The sequence below is a fragment of the Panthera tigris genome, chromosome A1 (genome assembly GCF_018350195.1).
Source record: "Panthera tigris isolate Pti1 chromosome A1, P.tigris_Pti1_mat1.1, whole genome shotgun sequence".
In the NCBI taxonomy this organism is placed as follows: domain Eukaryota; kingdom Metazoa; phylum Chordata; class Mammalia; order Carnivora; family Felidae; genus Panthera; species Panthera tigris.
The window spans coordinates 122,132,567-122,151,601 of record NC_056660.1 but is presented as its reverse complement, the minus strand read 5'-3'; the positions used below and the strand labels follow the sequence as shown (position 1 = coordinate 122,151,601).

General features: G+C 48.8%; 1 protein-coding gene across 2 annotated transcripts in view; it reads left to right on the top strand.

The window, feature by feature from the left end:
- Positions 1 to 18,668, top strand: part of DPYSL3 (dihydropyrimidinase like 3) — a 111,091-nt gene extending 92,423 nt beyond the window's left edge. For both annotated transcript variants that reach the window (XM_007079954.2, XM_042986650.1), the window contains exons 7-14: positions 2,554 to 2,622; positions 5,556 to 5,676; positions 9,555 to 9,711; positions 10,393 to 10,534; positions 12,232 to 12,402; positions 13,636 to 13,815; positions 16,486 to 16,648; positions 18,233 to 18,668. In XM_007079954.2, the coding sequence (XP_007080016.2) occupies positions 2,554 to 2,622; positions 5,556 to 5,676; positions 9,555 to 9,711; positions 10,393 to 10,534; positions 12,232 to 12,402; positions 13,636 to 13,815; positions 16,486 to 16,648; positions 18,233 to 18,321 (1,092 nt within the window). In that variant the 3' untranslated portion in view covers positions 18,322 to 18,668. The remainder of the gene's footprint in view (positions 1 to 2,553; positions 2,623 to 5,555; positions 5,677 to 9,554; positions 9,712 to 10,392; positions 10,535 to 12,231; positions 12,403 to 13,635; positions 13,816 to 16,485; positions 16,649 to 18,232) is intronic.
- The last annotated feature ends 367 nt before the right edge of the window (positions 18,669 to 19,035 follow it).

Sequence of the window (19,035 nt, the reverse complement as noted above, 5' to 3'; positions counted from 1 at the left end):
ATGTGTCGTTTCCTCTTGCTGACCAAGGAGATTAATTAGTCAGGTCCCTGACAGCCTTCTCCCACGTCCCCCACACACCCAGAGATAATGAAATCATTTTCCAAAGAGGGTCCAGTGCCTGTGGGAGGCATCCTGGTCGTGTTAGGGCTGTTACTCCTCCTCTTTCTCCACGTTTTTAGTGCAGCAGCCAGAGGCCCCAGCCCTCCCTCCAGATGCCCTAGAAACCAAACTCCCTGCTACTTCCTTCTAAGCCCTGTGGAGGCAGACAGGTTGCCATTGCTAAGCCCCTCGTCCAGCTTCCTCTTGTGGCTCCACAGCACAGATATATTTCTGGTTGCCCCCACCCCCACTCTTCCCTACCTTGTGAAAGATCTGTTCTCAGTCAGGGAAAGAATAAGGGCGATTTTCCACTTGGATGAGTTTCTTGTGTGTGTTTATTACATGGAGGTGGAGCCGAAAGATTTTATCACGTTGTCTAAATGAAGGCAGCTGCTGTACTCAGAGTTTAGGCAAATGTCACCAAAGAGCGAGAAGAAATCTCTCTCAAGGATACCCACGACGGACATTTTCAACAGTTTCAGGCTGGCAGGGCATTCTGAGAGCACAGCATCTTGAGCTCGTCATCAGACAGTATTTATTGAGCACCTACTATGTGCCAAGCCTTGGGGAGGGAAGATGAAAATGACAGGGTCCCTTTCCTCATGAAGTAAACCAAAATTGTATCCTGCCCCAAACCGTGATGTGATTACAGCAATGATCAGTGCCCCAAGGAGCCCACTGCTCCTGCACCCAGGTAAGCTGGCTTCACTGGGTCTTTGCATGCCCTTCCTAACCTCCCAGCTCTAGGAACACCCTGGCGTTTAAGAATGGGACGTCTCAGGGGCACCTGGGTGGCTCAGTCGGTTAAGCCTCCAACTTCGGCTCAGGTTCGTCAGTTCGAACCCCACGTCAGGCTCTGTGCTGACAGCTCAGAGCCTGGAGCCTACTTTGGATTCCGGGACTCCCTCTCTCTCTACCCCTTCTCTGCTTGCACTCTGTCTCTCTCTGTCTCTCAAAAAATAAATAAATGTTAAAAAAAAAAAAAAAAAAAAAAAAGAATGGACTTCCCAGCATGAGTAGTGCATTGAAATCACCTGTGGAGCTTAGGGATTCCTGAGATTCTCCAACTTCCAGAGATTCTGATTTAGGGGGTCAGTAATAAACTTCAAGCAAGCATAATTTGAAAAAGTTCCCCTGATGATTTGAATGTGCTTGGAAACCACCTCTGGAGCAAGCTTCCTCCCGTGTGCCATCCCAGCCCTCTTGAACATGAGCGTCCTATGAGACAGGAGAAGCTTTGGTTGGACACCTCAACCTTTGTGTGACTTGAGGAGGCAAAGCAGGGTGGAAACTCACCAGCGTTCAGAAGAAATCGTATTCGGTCTAAGGCTCCATAAATGGAACAGTAAGAATGAAAAGTGAACTTGGCTGTAAAAATCAGCCTCTGGCCTTTGTTCTAATCCTGCATAGCTGGACACTGTGACCATTTCACTGCTCACAGCAGCTTGGAATATACGATATGCGTCTTTCTTCCTATACCTTAAGCAAAATTTATATTACTCAAAGCAAAACTAAACAAAACAAAAAAACAAAACAAAACAAAACCAAGAAAAACTAGATTTTCTTTTCCAGAAAGAAGGAATCCCTTCCCTTCTAAACATCTCATAGTTTCAAAGTGAAACAAGGTTTCGTTCCCTTCACTCTCTGTCCTCCCTCTCCCTCCCTGCCAGGGCAGGGTTTCATTGGAATTGGCCTTAGCATTTTGGGAGCAAAGGCCAGCCAAACTGCAGATATGGAGGCTTAGGATTTCTGCCAGTTCCAATTAGCCCACGTGTGTGCTCACTGCCCAGCCACCTGCTTCTTCCAGAAAGCTGGCCAGAAGTCTGAAGAATTTAGCCATTAGCTGTGAGGGGTGGGCAGTTCTGCCACAAAACAACCTAATTAAATAGAATCTGACCCAAAGAGTAACTCAGTTAATGCTGTTTGGAGGCATTATTTTGTCTGGTTAAATTCTGAGTCCATTTACTTCAGCCATAAATTCAAACCACAAAATAGCCTCGGGGCTTTGTTACAGTGCAGATTCCTAGAATTTAGCCTCTGTATTTTGACTTGGAGAGGACCACAGAGCTGCTCAGCCAGGAAAGGCAACCCAGGGGATTCTGATGTAGGTGGTAGGTGTACCAGACCTTGGGAGACACAGCATGAAACTGTCAGCAGTAAGTGAGCTGGTGTGACTTTTGATGTGTCATGTAGAAAAAAAAAAAATCATCCTCTAACAGACTGCCATCCTTTTAATTTAAAAAAGCCACCCTTAAATGATTTTTTTCTCCTCTTATTTAAGACTTGACCCTATTTCACAATTCCAGATAGAGCATTAACAAATGTATTCAACATACGCATTTTATTCTTTTTGTTCCCTTGAACACTTCTTCAGATTAAAATACACCAGCACAGCTTTTCTAGACCTCAGTGGAGCTTATCTCAAAACTGGTCTGTGTTCTTGTCTCATTGTAGGAGCAAACCCGGATGTTGGAAATGGGGATAACTGGTCCGGAAGGCCATGTGCTGAGCAGACCAGAGGAGGTGAGTTGCAGGGGGTCTGGGGGATGGAGGAGGGGCAGGTGCTCTGCTTTCCAGCATCTTCTGGGAGACTCCTCTTACTGCAATACCCAGCAGCTCGGCTTATGGCCGCTGCTCATTTGAGGGTTTGTGTTCAGCCCGCCTTTCCTAGGCACATGTGCACACGGAGCACATGAGCAAGTATTGCTGGAAGGTGAGAGTCTCTGTGAATACCAGATAGCAATCCCGGAACCTTTTTTCCAAAGACCGCTTCTGACTGACCCAACTCAGGGGACTCTGAGAAAAGGAATGTAAGGGAAATGTTTACTTCTGATCCCTAATCTCTCTAAAGATAACACAGGTTGGAGTGTATTCCACAGTTATTCAGCTGGAGAGGTAAATCCCCAAATCCTTTCTTAATCAGTGTGACTCTTAAAGACATGTCCATGTTATATTCTGAGTCCTGCAAAATAAAATATTAGCGATATGGATAGTAGGGGGAGTGGGCGTCTCACAGACATTATGTCTGTCGCTTTGTGTGATGAAGTCCAGGTATGGGAGTTTCCCACGTGTAAGATGGGTGATGAATAGTGACTGCTTAGCCCCTGACAAGTGAATAAAAGGTCACTAGTGGCTGATTGCATGTGTTTGGGATGTCGGCAGCTTCTGCTGCTGACACAGGACACAGAGTGGGGACTTGGCTGCCGTGTGGCTGACAGCATATTGGCTTTGGGAGGGCAGCCTGGGGTTGGCACCTGGGGTGTGTTGAGAGCCCTCTGTGTGAGTGAAGGGAGCCTGGCTCTTGCTTTGTTATCCCCAGCCCCACACTCTACAGCAGGTAAGAGGAGGCAGAACCAGACGTCCGTGTATCCCTGTTGCCCATCTCTTCTAGAGGCTTTATAAAATGAAAATGTAACACACATACAGAAAAGTGCCCCAGTCATAAAGATACAAGGGGTTTTCATAAGCCGAATACACTTGTGTAACCAGCACCCACTTGGAGAAACAGAGCACTGTCAGAACCCCAGAAACTCCTCTGTGTCTAATGATATCATTTCCCAGTTAAAATAATTTATACCTATTTCATAATATGTATTATGGGTCCTTTCTATGGAGCCCTAGCTTATACCTAGAACTGTGCTGATTACCTCAGTTCTCCTTGCTGCTGCTCTGGGCAGTTGGTAGTGTTGCTGGTGGAAGAAACTGAAGCTCAGAGAGGTTAAGCCACTGGCTCCTTCCATGTGAAGGATTGGAAAGCTGTTTACATGTTGTGAGTAGCGCCAGGGTGATTAGCACTGTTGGTGAAACTTTTCCTAAATGCTGGTCATTGTAGCAATTTGCTGGCAAGATTGATTCCTGTAGCAGCAGCCAGGGGATTTCTGAGCAAAGTCTATTTTTGTTCCCTGGTTTGTTTTTCCAACCCCCCCTCCCCCCCCCCCCCCCCCCCCCCCCCCCCCCCCCCCCCCCCCCCCCCCACCTCCTGTTCCCGTCTCCTTTTTAGTAAAAAGCCTCTCTGCCGCAGATCTGGACAATCCTGGAAACCCTTTTGGGTGAAGCTGGAGGGTGATGTAACCTTCCAAAGATAGTCATGCTGTCAAGGTCCTGGAAACCTGCCGTGCCACGAGGGCACGGGATCAGGGGTACCAGGACCGAGGGCGTGGGGAGTGGCGTGGTCAGCACAGGTGTAAAGAGGGTGGGATGGGCGTAGGAGGGACCTGCCCCTCTTCAAGGCAGAGCACACCCGGCCACCTTCTCCAGTGATGCTGTGCAGAGAGCTGAACCCAGGTTTGCTCCAGAAGTCTGGGCGATGCAGGGAGGTGGCCACATGGCCACATTCGCCTGTGGTCAGGGGCTCCAGGGGCTCATCCCTTTGGAACAAAGGGCAGCTTGGGAGCCGCCAGCAGGGCCCTGCCAAGTTTTAGACTCTGTCGGCTGAGCCGCACCCACCAAGGGCAGTGGCTGGTTTACATTATGCAAGCACCGGGCATCTGCAAGCTATTTTTGGTATTTTTAAAAGTGATGGGCTGCCTAGGCTAACCAGAATGTCATATCCATCCAAAGGAGCTGCTGCTGATTGAATGGGAGAACACTAGTGTCTCTGCTGCGGGCTGAATAGGACTGAGTTGGGCTTTGGGCAGCAACACAGGCTTTCTCAGCCCCGTAGGGATGTGATCGGCAGTAAGACCAGTAGCCAGCCTGCGAGGACCAGGAGTGGGGCAGTTGCCTTAAAGGATGAACCCATAATTGTCACAACGGCCCTGTGTGCCAGGTCCTGTCACTCTTCCCCCTTGGTAGACTGGAAACTGAGATTTGGGGAGGTTGTGTAACGTACCTCAGGTCACCCAGCTTCTAGCTGGCAGAACCAGAACTCCAACCCAGGCCATTTGAGCGAGCCTGAGCTCTAAAGACCCTGCTTTGTTGATAAAGTAAGGGGAGACTCATTTCTTCCTGAAAAAATTCAGCCGAGTTGGTTAGCACATGTGAACACATAGATTCTACTTTTGGGTGGGATGGAAGAAATAGATAATAAGAGAAGTCTTTGCTGAGAAGCCTGGGAATTACTAGTGTAAGAAATGCCTTCTGGGATTGCCATCGCTGACCACCCGTTGCTGCAGGAAAGGATTGATGTCTAATTGCCTTTACTGGTTAATGCTGACATATTGGTGTTGGGATTGTGTTTTGCCGGAGAATCTGCCTGGGAAGATTGGGGAGCAAAGGCTTCCATCACAGGCAGACGTTGGGATAATCACAGGGAGAGAGAGAACCATCCAAGGGAAGTGAGGGCGAGGCTCTGAGTAGCCAAGTGAATCGCCCCAGCTTTGGATCCAAGGACTCTCACTCCAGATCTTGTAGGCTTTCAAGCACTGTGCTGCACTACCGGCTCAGTTTGTGGAGGCAGGGGAGTGGCTCTCCGGGAGGCTCATGCTTGTCTTGACTCCTGGGACTTCTTTTTGCAGCTGGAAGCTGAGGCTGTGTTCCGTGCCATCACCATCGCCAGCCAAACCAACTGTCCACTCTACGTCACAAAGGTCATGAGCAAGAGTGCGGCTGACATCATCTCCCAAGCCAGGAAAAAAGGTGATTGGTGCTCCCAAGAGCTCGGAACCAGTCGTGTGGCTCCCCTCCACCTCCCCTCCGCCCCAGCTCCCCAGCTGTTCTGTACAAACAGCGCCTGTTTTGCTCATTGCCGCGCTGTCTGGGAAACCCTTCCTCCAAGTTAGCCCAGGTGATCTTTTTGGCATCCTGTGTGGATGGCAGGCCCCTGGCATTGCTCCTGCTTGTCAGATGAGTTAACTAGGCTTAGGAAGGGTGAGTGCTTTGTCCGAGATAGGACAGCTTCAATCACTTCTTTGAGACTTGGCGCATCTTTCTTCCTCCCTTTGATCCTTCATTGTCAGTTCATGTTATCTGAGCTTTATAAATGGACACACTAGTCAAGATTATACTGGGGGCAGAAGTCAAAGATCCAACTCAAATGGACTTAAACAAAAGTAAATTATTGGTTGGGAGTGTTTCAGGCATAGCTGGATCAAGGGGTTTGAACAGTGATTTGGGGCTCTATCACTGTTCCTCCTCTCTTGTCTCTGCTTTCCTCTCTGTTGGCTTTCTATTTAGTGTGAACAGTGACAAGAATAAATGTTAAGAGGCACCTGTTGTCCTCCACACTTGACGGGGGGTGCATAATGAGGAAGTAGAGTCTATTTTTTCCAATAGCTCAAGCCAGAGTGCCCAGGAAAACTGTGATTGCCTTGGCTTGGGTCATCGGCCCATTCCTGAATCAGTATCTGCTCTGGGGATGGTGTGATTGATTGTCCAGGGTTGAGGGCAGAGTGCAGGGGCAGGGTCCCACCACCTGAGCCATACAGATTAGCACAGGTCATTTTGGGAAAGGGGCTGAATGGGTCTCTAAAGCACACCTGGTGGCCCTTCATGCCCCAGGGCTTTGTCCCCACCTCCTTCCGACTTGGGCTGCTTTCCTCCATTGCTGTTAACTTGGGCTTCATTTGCTCATCTGGTGCTAAGCAGAAGTTTACTGTCACTTCAGAGCTTTCTTTTATGCTTTTGTTCTGGTCTCCAGTGACACACTAATGGGCTCACTTGAGAATAGAGTGTGGTTGAGAGCCTGCAGGTGTAGGGCCCTGTGTTTTGCTGGGAGAGAAGATTTACTAGGCCCCTGTGTATGATCATTACCACTGTAATGGAGAGCCAGTCTGGGGGCGCTCATCTACCAAATTCTGCATGTAAGTGGCTGGGGTGGCTAAAAATAGTCCCACCGACTCTGACAGCTGAGTGTTCAGTCGTCTGCCTTTCCGGAAAAGGGCACCCTTTTCTTCTGGGGCGGGGTGGGTGGGGGGATTCTTCCTACTTGTCTAGACAGTCTTTGTTGCTAGCACGTTCTGGGGCATCTCCTGCCATACCCTGCTCACAGTAAGCCTGCTGTTTTTCTTTCCCTGCTTTTAAATGTCTCAACATGACATGGTGTGGTTGCTCCACAGGGTGTGAGTCACTGGGCGAGAACCAGGAAAGCAGCCCAATCTTCCTTACCCATTCTTGGAGAAAGGCAAAAAAAAAAAAAAAAAAAAAAAAAAAAAAGGAAGAAAAAGCAAAATGCATGGGGAACACCTCAACACCTCTACCATTTCTCCAAGACTCCCTCTCTCTACCACACTCCCTCTCTCAGGCCTTTGGCTCCTGGCTACATCCTCCCTCGGAGCTATTCTCAGGATTGCCCGAGGGTCTCGAGGACAGGGTGTTTCAGCTACGTGCTGGGTCTTATTTTAAACCCATGGAGAAAGATTCCTCACCCTTGGCCTTCTGGCTCATAGTGGTCTCGCACAAAGAGCTTGTACAGCTGTGTCTCCCAGGTAGCAGGGTGGCCTTGTTCCCATGTTGAAACCTTGACTCCTGATGTGGAAGCCAGTAAACATCCCAGGACCTGTTCTTCTCGGGGAAGGAGTTGAGAGTACAAGAGCAGGAAGAGAGTGTAGTGGGGTTCACTCTTCCCTCCTGAGCCCAAGTCCCAGTGTATTCAGTTACCAAGTCATCTTGTTTTTTTTTTTTTTTAAGTTTATTTATGTGAGAGAGAGAGAGAGAGAGAGAGAGAGAGAGAGAGAGAGAGAGAGAAAGCGCAAGCAGGGGAGGGGCAGAGAGAGAGAATCCCAAGCAGGGTCCGCACTGTCATCCCAGAACCCCATGGGGGGCTCGAACTCACGAACCATGAGATCATGACCTGAGCTGAAATCAAGAGTCAGAGGCTTAACTGAGTGAGCCACCCAGGTGCCCCCAGTCACCAGTGTTCTCTTAAGTAGCTCTGTATGGTTGCTCAGAATTAATATTAGGAATCCACAGTTAAATGAGGACCAGCCGTATGCCCTGCACTGACATAAATACTTCAGATCTAGTATTCTGTAGAATTGTCAAAGAACCCTGAGAAATAAATAGCCTTTATCATCCCCATTTTTCAGACTGAAAAATTATTATCCCCATTTTTCTTACTGAAGCATAGTGTGTCAGGATCTCCCAGTTGGGAGAGCTCGTATTCAAACCCAACTATAATTACAATTTTTCTTATTCTACTCTTCCATCTAAAGATAGTCCAAAGGGAGAGTTCTTCTACTTTAAAGATTGTTTTTCTCTTAATAGTACCTGATGGCTTGTCTTGACTTTTTCTTTCTTTCTTTCTTTGTGGTTCTGTATGCTTTAGTTGGGTAAATAGTTTTAGAGAGCCCTTAAAATTCTCATTAGTCTTGTGTGGCTGCTTTTTCCAGCCATCCCAAAGAGCAGGGCCATCATAGATGAATCATTGTCATTGCTTCCTTCTTTTGCCCATGACAGGCATCACAAATCAATCTTGACTCTTGTAATGACGCCAGAAGCATATTTAGAATTCTTTTGACAAAAAATTCCAGGGAGCCGAAACAAATAGATTGGAGTTGAAGGAAGGCAAGACCTACTTATAATTTTGGCTATAGAGCCTTCCTAAACTTTGACATTGTGAGGAACTTGAATGTGGGAGATGGAGGACTGAAGCTGGCGAAGTCCAGGGCTTTATGGACCATTTTTTGCCCAAGATTCTGGCACAGAGAAACTTGGTACTAACCAACCTTCTATGAGATAGCATTTACCTTCGGTCTCTCTATCCCTTCTTCTTTAAGAAGGTCAGCTCAGATCAGTTTATTTCCCAGTATCCCTCGTCCCCACTGCTTGTTTTGGGCGAATAAGCCCCAAATTCCAGACACAGAGTCTAAGGAGCAAGCCCCATCTTTGATGTTTCCCAGGTTTTATCGGGTGTCCTTGAGCAGATCACTCCTTGCTTTAGGTTACGGAGTAAGAGGCATGATGGAAAGATCACGCACGAGAGCCTGTTATCCAAGGGAGTGGACTTGACTTTGTGGAACCAAAGCATTTCCTTGCAACAAGCATGATCTAGCAGTTCCCAGTGATGCAGGCACGTTGGGGGCTTTAGGCCCCTACCATGGGAAGGAATATCAGTAGCATAAGGAAATTGCTTTCACTGAGCATCTGAGTATCTGTGTGCCAGATACTTTGCATGTGTCAAATCCTTTCATTTTCAGAAGGCTGAGAAGTAGACATAGTCTTATGCATCATTCCAAGACTGATCTAGTCCACATTTTAATATTTCCGAAATGTTGATGAATCTCGTAATCAGTATACATTTTTTGTTTTGCCTCAAATATTAATTTGCCTCAGGGTTTGGGAATTAAAGCTGCGTCTTATAACCAACGGCCTCTTGTGAACTAGGGAATACAAAATTGTTCATGTTTAGCAGATAGAAAAGCAGAGGCTTAGAGAAGGTGGGCGCATGGACTTGAACCCAGGCCTACCTGTTTTCAGAGCCACAGCCTTGAGTAGGGCTAGGGGCTATGATTACCTGACCCAGGCCTGGAGCAGCACATATGTTATGCAAACCCACCGCCTGTTTCCTACCCTTGCAGGGAACGTGGTCTTTGGTGAGCCCATCACTGCCAGTCTTGGCACAGATGGAACCCATTACTGGAGCAAGAACTGGGCTAAGGCAGCTGCATTTGTGACATCCCCGCCTCTGAGCCCTGACCCGACCACTCCCGACTACATCAACTCCTTGCTGGCCAGGTTGGTGTGGGATTGGCAAGCAGCACGTATCACGTAGAAACATCATGGGGCTAGGGGAGGGATGAGGACTGGAGCAGCCCATCCATCAGCTAGACTGGGGTCTGCAGTGAGAAAAACACATGGAGAATTCCCCTACAGTCCTGAGCACAGACAGCGGGCTCTTCCCCGTCGTGTTTTATAAATTCCCAACTGTAGTCATATTAATAATGGGAATAGCGGTTTACACATATCATGTGCCAAGCACTGTGTGAGGCTACACGCGTAGTCTCATGGTTCCTTATGATAACTATGAGTGAGGGACTGTCGTCTCCACTTTACAGGTTAAACAACTGAGGGTCAGGCCATTTGCCTATTTTGAACAGCACCTAAGTGAAATTACAGGGAGTCTCGTTTGCTGGTGCCCCCCGAGGACCTACAGGACCAGTCACATCATTCGTTTGGGTCCCTTTTATTTCGTTACACAGAGATGATCTAACCCTGCCACCTCGTTTTCCAGATGGGCTGTCTGAGCCCCAGGGAGGGAGAGAACTCACTTACACTCACACAGCTGGTAAGAGGTACAGACAGGATTTTAAACTCAAGTCTCGGCTTCCAAATGCTGACATTGGACACTCGACTCTTGTCCCCCGCGGTGACTCTAGCCACCTCTCTGGTTTACATGGAGCTTTTTTCCTTTGCCAGCGGAGACCTGCAGCTCTCTGGGAGTGCCCACTGCACCTTCAGCACTGCCCAGAAAGCCATTGGGAAGGACAACTTCACAGCCATCCCCGAGGGCACCAATGGTGTGGAAGAGCGGATGTCTGTCATCTGGGACAAGGCTGTGGTAAGGATCAAGATCATGGGATGGGGGCCAGGGCCAGATCAGCATCGCCTGCTGTTGCTGCTTTTTTAGGTGAACCCTCACGCCTGCTGAGATGTTTCTGGAACCAGGTGTCTCAGGTGGTTTAAGAATGTTGCTTCTAGAGTGATGAATGTTGAGATTTTGAGGAGATCTCCTTATCTAGACTGGGAACTAGGAAGCAAACATGCAGATCCTTCATCTGATGTAACCCCTTGAAATGGTAAGCAGGGGGTCTGTGTCCAAGAGACTCAAGTCAACTTGCTCATCAAGGATGCTCTTGACTGAGTGTGTGGTTATCCAGGCTGTACAAGTGATTGCCCACCAGTGTCTTTTGACATTGGCCTGGTTTTATTTTCCTTAATAACATAACAGAGCCTGACAAAAGAGCCGTGCAAATGAAGTCTGGACCAAAGGTTTTAGTAAAATTAATAATTAACTCATTATTAAGTTGATCACTTCCTTTTCCTTTTATTTCATTTTTTTTAAGATTTTATTTTTAAGTAATCTCTGTACTCATTGTGAGGCTTGAACTCACAACCCCAAGATCGAGAGTCACATACTCTACCAGCTGAACCAACCAGGAGCCCCACTTATCTTATTTTAAAATCTCTAAAGCCACTCATTTCTGAGCTACATGCATTGCATATAAACTAATGCCTCATTCATCTACCCAGTGTAAGCCACCAAGTTTCTCTCCTTGTCTTCACTCCTAGGAAGCTCAAAGCTAGATTTGAAGCTAAATTCTTTTTACTGTATCCAGAATTTTTTTGTTGTGAGGAGGAAAAGCATAAGTATTTTTGTCTCTTCTCTCACATAGTTAGATTTTGATTTTTTAAAGCATGGTCGTGTATTTATGAACATACATGCATAGTTCTCTTGGTACTATGTGGAATTGTTAAAAATAATATATGTATGTGTATGTATATGTATACATATATAATATTTTAATTACCCACATATACACTCTCATTAAAGAGCACTTGGAAAGCATAGAAAAGCACACATACAAAAGAAAACAAAAGTCAGTCAATAATTCCACAACCCAGGGTTAACCATCATTATCATTTGGGTGAGGCTCTTCTGTATTTATCCTATGACCATGCAAATACAAACACATATCTAAAAAATAGGCTCATAACCACATTACTTTTTACTGGGAAATTTATAATTCTTTTTCTTTTAAATGCATTTGTGCTTTTATAATGTTTATTTTTGAGAGAGAGAGACAGACAGAGAGTGAGAGACAGAGAGAGTGAGTTGGGGAGGGGCAGAGAGAGGGAGACACAGGATCCAAAGCAGGTTCCAGGCTCTGAGCTGTCAGTACAGAGCCCGATGTGGGGCTCAAACTCACAAACCGTGAGATCATGACCTGAGCTGAAGTTGGACACTTAACCCACTGAGCCACCCAGGTGCCCCTGTAATTCTTTTTGGAATGTGAAGGCAAAGAAGTAACTGTATGCACATATCCAGGAAAAAACGCACACTTCAGGAGCAGTTAACTGCCTCCTCCTGTAGCCATGTGTTAACTAACCGTTTCGCCTGGCAGCCAGAAAGGCACAGCCAGCTGTTCGGCTTGTGGGTCGGCTTCTGTGCTCATCTTCTCAGGGGCCCATCTGTGATCACACTGCCCCGAGCTCAGAAGCCCTGCACTGACTTTTCTTCTTTTGGTATTCCAATAGGCCACAGGGAAAATGGACGAAAACCAGTTTGTGGCTGTGACAAGCACAAATGCCGCCAAGATCTTCAACCTGTATCCCCGCAAGGGAAGAATATCTGTGGGTTCTGACAGCGACCTGGTGATCTGGGATCCAGATGCGGTGAAGATCGTCTCTGCCAAGAACCACCAGTCGGTAAGGCTCGCGCTGGCGGGAGAGGAGCAGAACGGAGAAGGTGTGCACGGAACTCGGTCGGGAGAGACATGTAGATGTGGGGTACCCCCGGCCAACTGGGCCAGGATGGGCCACAGTGACAAACCCTCCCAATTCTCAGGGATGTAACGCCTCAGCAGGTTATTTCTCCCGGCTGAGTCAGCAGAGGGCCCCTCCCAGCACGGTCACTCAGACAGGGAGGCACCGTCTCCACACACGCGTCCATGATGGCTGAGGCCCGCGACCTGGTCGTGGTCCCTGGAGAACTGGCTTGGAAGCTTTCCTTGGACAAGTGGTACCCATCACTCCCTCTCACACTACACCGGCCACAGCCAGTCCTGGGCTTCCCCTCACCCCAGGAGGGCAGGCAGTGCAGCGATCCCCTGTACCTAGAAGGAGAAAGAACAGAGAAAAACTTGAACAGCACTGACACCGTCCTCATGAGGACTTTCACGTGGAGGTAATAATTAAAGCCCGGTACCTAAGGGAAAGGGCTTAATCCTTGTTAGTAAAAAGAGTATTTTTAAAGCATTTACGTTTCAGGCAGTGGAGCCTGCTTTTTTAATTCCCGGAATCTCCATAATAGTCTTCTACAGGTAGACACTGTTACCATCCCCGTTTTATAGATAAGGAAAGGGAGGTGCAGAGAAATTAAATAATTTATGCAGCAAGTAAATGGTGAAGTTCGGACACACACCCCACAACTGGACTCCAAGCCGATGTCCTTAACCCTTTACGGTAATGCCTTGCACTTGTTGAATAAATGAAGGTAGTAGAGAGAAATCCCATCTTGGGAGGGGATGGCCTTTGTTTAGACATTGAGTCGCATCACATTATTCAGTTCCGGGCTAGTGGAGACCTAAGGGTCATCCAGCCCACCTACTCACCCACCCCGTACAAGAGTGCCAAACACAGCATCCCCGAGAGTTCCCGAGCTTCTCTTTGAGCACCGCCAGTGACAAAATGTACTTCTGCATGAGGGCCTTACCAAAGACTGATGCTTGTCTATGCTGGCAAGTCTAGTCTGTACTGTCTCCCCCTGGTGGCTTGTGCCCATGAAGAGCTCACAGATGGCGTTGTAAGCTTTTCCTGGCTTCCCTGGTGCTTTGGCCATAGTGATGCCAAAGGCAGGGTCCCAAGCACAGGGAAACCACGTACCTCTCCGCCCCATCCTGTGCCCACAACTGTGGCTTTGCCCCTCACCCCCGTCTCTAGGCTGCAGAGTATAACATCTTTGAAGGGCTGGAGCTGCGTGGGGCTCCTCTGGTGGTCATCTGCCAGGGCAAGATCATGCTGGAAGACGGCAACCTGCACGTGACCCAAGGGGCCGGCCGCTTCATCCCCTGCAGCCCTTTCTCGGACTACGTCTACAAGCGTATTAAAGCTCGGAGGAAGGTGAGAACAGCTGGTGGAGCCTGGGGGTGGGGGAAGGGGCTTTGCCCCATTCAGGCACGGGGATGGTACCCAGGAGATCAGGAGGGCTCTGTGTGCTGTAGACCTTCCCAAGGAAATTCACAGCAGTGTCCTCTTCCCAAGGGACAACTGCACAGATGTAAGGTACTATAAACTGGGGGTTTCCAAAGCTTTTTTTGGCCCAGGAAACCTTTTTTTCAAATGACTTTCCTCCACGTTTATAGTACTTTTAATTAAAATAATTTGAAATTATAATAATTGAAAATAATGTTTATATGTATATTTTTAGGTTTTTTTTTTTTATAAAAGTTTATTTATTTTGAGAGAGAGAGAGCATGCATGCACAAACACAGGAGGGGCAGAGAGAGAAAGGGAGTACCAAGGAGGTTCTGTATCGTCAGCCCAGAGCCCAATGTGGGGCTTGATCCCATGAACCATGAGGTCATGACCTGAGCCAAAACCAAGAGTTGGACACTTAACCGACTGAGCCAACCACAAGCCCCAATGTTATATAGCTTTAGAAAATAACTAAGGCTTACAGTGAGAATTAGCAGTCCACACCCACCCCTCCCGGTCCCATCTCTTCCATTGTTGCTCTAGAGGCCAAATGTTTGTAACTCTTTTATCTAGTTGTATGGTTCACATAAAACCTTGTGTATGTCCCTGGTTTCATAGACAGGTAGAAAAACAGATATGCAGACACCTATTTCTTCTGCATGTATCTACCTACCTACCTACCTACCCACCTACACTTTACAAACCAATCAGCTCCAGTTGATATAGGGGTGAGGCCCAGAACCCTGTTTTTTTTTTTTCAGCCCCTGCTACCCCCACACCAATCACAAGGTCACCTTCCAGTAAGGTTTGGACTCCACAGAGCAGGGTTAAATCAGCCTTGGGATGGGGTGGAATTTTAGCCCTGGTTCCAACTTTGTTAGAAGACACACGGTCATGCATGCACATGGGATGGGTCAGAAGGAGTCATGATGGTAAGGTTGGGCGCTGGAGGCAGGAGTTTGGGCACACACCACGGTGGCCATTAGAGAGAGGCTTACGGAAATTCCATATGCAAGCACCCCATCCCTCTCCCAGACCCCCCAGTGATCCCGCCGACTGGTCACCCAGCTCCCAGGGGAGGCTTCCAGCCTCCCCACCAGAGGCAGCTACCAGCCCTGTCAGTGAGGACCAGCTTCTTCCTGCCAGCCGGAAGTCTCCCTCCCTACGGTTGACCAACTCCTTCCATTCCGCTCCCGGCACGCGCACAGAACGAGGTGCACATCTTTTAGGGCATGTGTGTGTTTCCCGACTCCTCTGTCGTGTAGTCTCAGTATCCCTGTAGCCTCCACTATTTACTTCATGACCACGTTTTAAATCCCTCCACCGTTCTTACCTCTTTATTAGCGATCGTTTAAAGTTACGTGGGATGGAGTAAAATTCCACACTCCAGGTTTGGCCTGATAAGAGGACAGAATGAAACCCAACCTCCCATGTACATCATGTCTTGATTTCCATTAATGTGACTTAGATTCTGCACCCAAAGAAATGTTGATGGTCTGGAGGCTTTTCAGGGAACACGGAAATAGAGACGGCCCCACCCGAATCGTCAGCACCTGCAAACGTGAAGAGCTTTGCCCCTGTGCCTGCACTGGGGTTGTGAACACGGGGCAGGAAGGCTCTGTGGTAGAGCCCACCCCGCACTGTTGGGCTCCTCTGGCAGCCAGTGGGAGGACATGGGTGGAGGCGGTGTGTGTCCCATAGACCGTGAGCCGGCTGGGGGAGGGGAAAGGTTTTGTGTGACCCTTCCCCCCAGCTCCTGGCAGCAGGCCTAGCACAGCACACACCCACGGCTGGTATGGCTGGCTGGCTGCTCAGTTCCAGGTCGGGTTCACAGCCACAGCCAGAGGCCCGTGGATCAGACCACAGGATCCTCACTTTGAGGCTTGGCACCTCTGCTCTGTGCTAAGGAGCGTGTAGGGGGAGCTCCCACGGGATCTCACATCTACCAGCACTTACAACCTTGTCCCAAACTGCTGCCCTCCCTGCTCCCTCTGCTCTGGTGTGCAGGTGGTCCTTCCGTCCCTAACCTTTCCTCCCACCTGCTTCCTCTGCTGGGAACGCTACCTTCCACACCGGTCCTCTGCACCTCGCAGCCTTCTCCTTCCCTCAACCCCAGTTGCACAACACAACAGGCTCCTTTGTTCCTTAAGAGTGAGGCTAACCGGGGGCATCTGGGTGGCTCAGTTGGTTAACCATCCGACCTCGGCTCAGGTCATGATCTCACAGTTCGTGGGTTCGAGCCCCGCATCGTGCTCTGTGCTGACAGCTCGGAGCCTGGAGCCTGTTTCAGAGTCTGTGTCTCCCTCTCTCTCTGCCCCTCTCCTGCTTGGGTTTGCCCTCTCTCTTGTCTCTCAAAAATAAATAAACATGAAAAAATACTTTAAAAAAGCAAAGCCTACGTGTTTCAAGAGGTCTCCACTGACCTGTTGCACCGTCACTCTGTCCTCACACCCCTCTTATGTTCCTTCTTTCCTTCAAATAACTCCATTATTTTTTGGCTCCCATTACACACTTAATTCACTCATTTATCTCGGCTACCTGGCACAGACCTTAACTGCTGACAGAATAAAGGGTGACACGCTTTCTCTGCTGCAGATGGCAGACCTGCACGCCGTCCCGAGGGGCATGTACGACGGGCCAGTGTTTGACCTGACCACCACTCCCAAAGGGGGCACCCCCGCGGGTTCCACCCGGGGCTCTCCCACACGGCCCAACCCGCCCGTGAGGAACCTCCACCAGTCGGGATTCAGCCTGTCCGGTGAGTGGATGGTGCCGGAGGGTGAGCAGGGAGGAAGGAAGGGGACAAGGGAGGACCAGCCGCTACAAGCTGGCAGGACACCTGTAGGGAGAGGGTGCCTGGAGCAAGCAGGAAGCTCTGCCGAATCAAGAGAGTCCTGCTGAGAAGGCAACTTAAGGCTCAGGGAGGTCACGGGTCAGGTTTAAATGATGACCGGGTCTGCTTAGATATCACACCTGGTGGGGTGGGGGCAAGATGTTTTCCATTATGAATTGAGGGTGATTTTCCACAGGAGATGGTGGGAGCTGTGTATGGAGGTGTTCTGTCTGTTTGCCCGGGGCTAAAGCTCAGATGGCAGTAGATTCTTCTAACCTGGCATATTTATTTATTTTATTTATAAAAAATACATTTATTTATTTTTGGGAGAGTGCAAGTGGGAGAGGGGCAGAGCGGGGGACAGAGGGTCTGAAGTGGGTTCTGCGTTGACAACAGCAACCCTGATGTGGGACTTGAACTCATGAGCCGTGAGATCATGACTTGAGCCGATATCAGACGCTTAACCAACTGAGCTGCTCAGGTGCCCCTAACCTGGCGTTTTTCCTCTCCTCTCCCCTTTCTCGTAATAATGATAGTGCTAGAAGTAGATGCTGTTGATTAAGTACTTACCCTGAGGTAGCCGTACCATTCACCTAGTCTTTAAGAATGGATATTAGCAGAAAATAATTATCTACTTGCTCCATAACCAGTAGTCTTAAAGAGGGGAGACAAATAAATGGAGATTTGCGTGTCTATGATGAACAATCGAAGTGTGAGGGAAACAAGACGAGAAGGGACAGGGACAGGTAAAGAGGAAACAGGTATCGGGGAAGAGGAGTAAGGAATGGCAGAAGCAGGAGAACAGAGGGTAAAAAAAATCGAGGGGGAGACAGAGACAGGGGAGGGAGGCAAAAGGAAAGGGCTGAAAGTTTGGAGGTGACGTCGCCACAGGTAAGGTTATGTTTGTCACAATATTTGTTGCCAGTGTGGCTGCCATTTTGAATCGCTCCCTGGCTGACGTCATCCTTAAAATTTTGGCAGCTTCTCTGTGAAGGACACGAGTACGTGCACATCAGGGTTTCCTTTTGTGCCCAGGCTGCAGGGGCCCCGACCCTCACCAGGCCAAGCTGTGACACCTTGGGCAACTTGCCTCACTTCTCACAGCCTCAGTCACTGCCTCTGTGAAATGGGGATAATAACAGTAGCTTCCTCAAAGGATAGTGGTGAGGACAAAGTCCGGTATCTGAGGATACAAGGACACATTCCTTGTCGCAGCGGATGTAAGCAGTGATTTCTCCTACCTTAAGGAATGCTTTTCTTAAGTATCATTTTTATGAGGCTGAGACGGTATCTATAAGAACCTAGCTTTTCCTGGTGGAGACGGGATTCCAGGGGACGGTGGATATGAAATGTCTGGAATACTTGACAGACCAGAATGGAAGTTTCTTGGGAGACGAGGCCAGGAAGGCACTTGCCAGCTGACACTCCGAAAATTAATCCAGTTTCTCTCTTGTCCACACCCCGCTCTCTCTCCCTTTTCTCTTCCTGGGAATGTCTTGCCCACTGCAGGCACCCAAGTGGATGAGGGGGTCCGCTCCGCCAGCAAGCGCATTGTGGCGCCCCCTGGAGGCCGTTCTAACATCACGTCCCTGAGTTAAGCGACCCCTCCCCAAAGAGAGGGGCAGAAGCAAGAAGAGATTTTCTTGAAGCCAAAATGGTACACCGATATTTAAGAAGGAAAGCGAATCCAAACAGTTGTGATCTAAAGAATCAATAAGCCTCAAGCCTTATGTTTCTCCAATGCTACACTCGCTTGCCTAGCTTTACGAATATTGCTTTTGTTTTCTGTTTATGCATAGCCTTGATTTGTTGGACCCTGCCTCCCCCCATTTACATGCATGCAATCAGGCTACTAAGGTAAAAGAGTCTGCTATATAGTGTTGAGAGCGTGTGTAGTGCTGCATCTTATGACAAGGGGACAGACAAAGCTGGGATGCCAGGAAAATCAACTAAAGGGACGTGGTTATTTGGGGGTAAGGGGGTGGGGGGAGGCCAGAGCGAGGCGGAAGGCTCAGAGGGCCTGGGGGAGGGTGTGTCCGGGGGAGGCGGGGGGCGGGAGGGTGAGCATAAAGGGGCTTGTGTATTGTGTCGATGAAGCACGGTTATTTCCATAGAAGGTGGCCACCCTGGGGCAGCCGTTCCTTCATCAGGGTCCCCAGGGTCTGCGGAGAAGGCAGGCAGGCAGGCAGTCTTCAGGTTCCAGACTTTGTCACATCCCCTCCTAGATTTTATTCCTTTGAACCTTTTATTAAAACACCAAAACCCAAGCATTACTTTCACCTGCCCGATCGTGCCAGTGTGCGGGGTGGGGG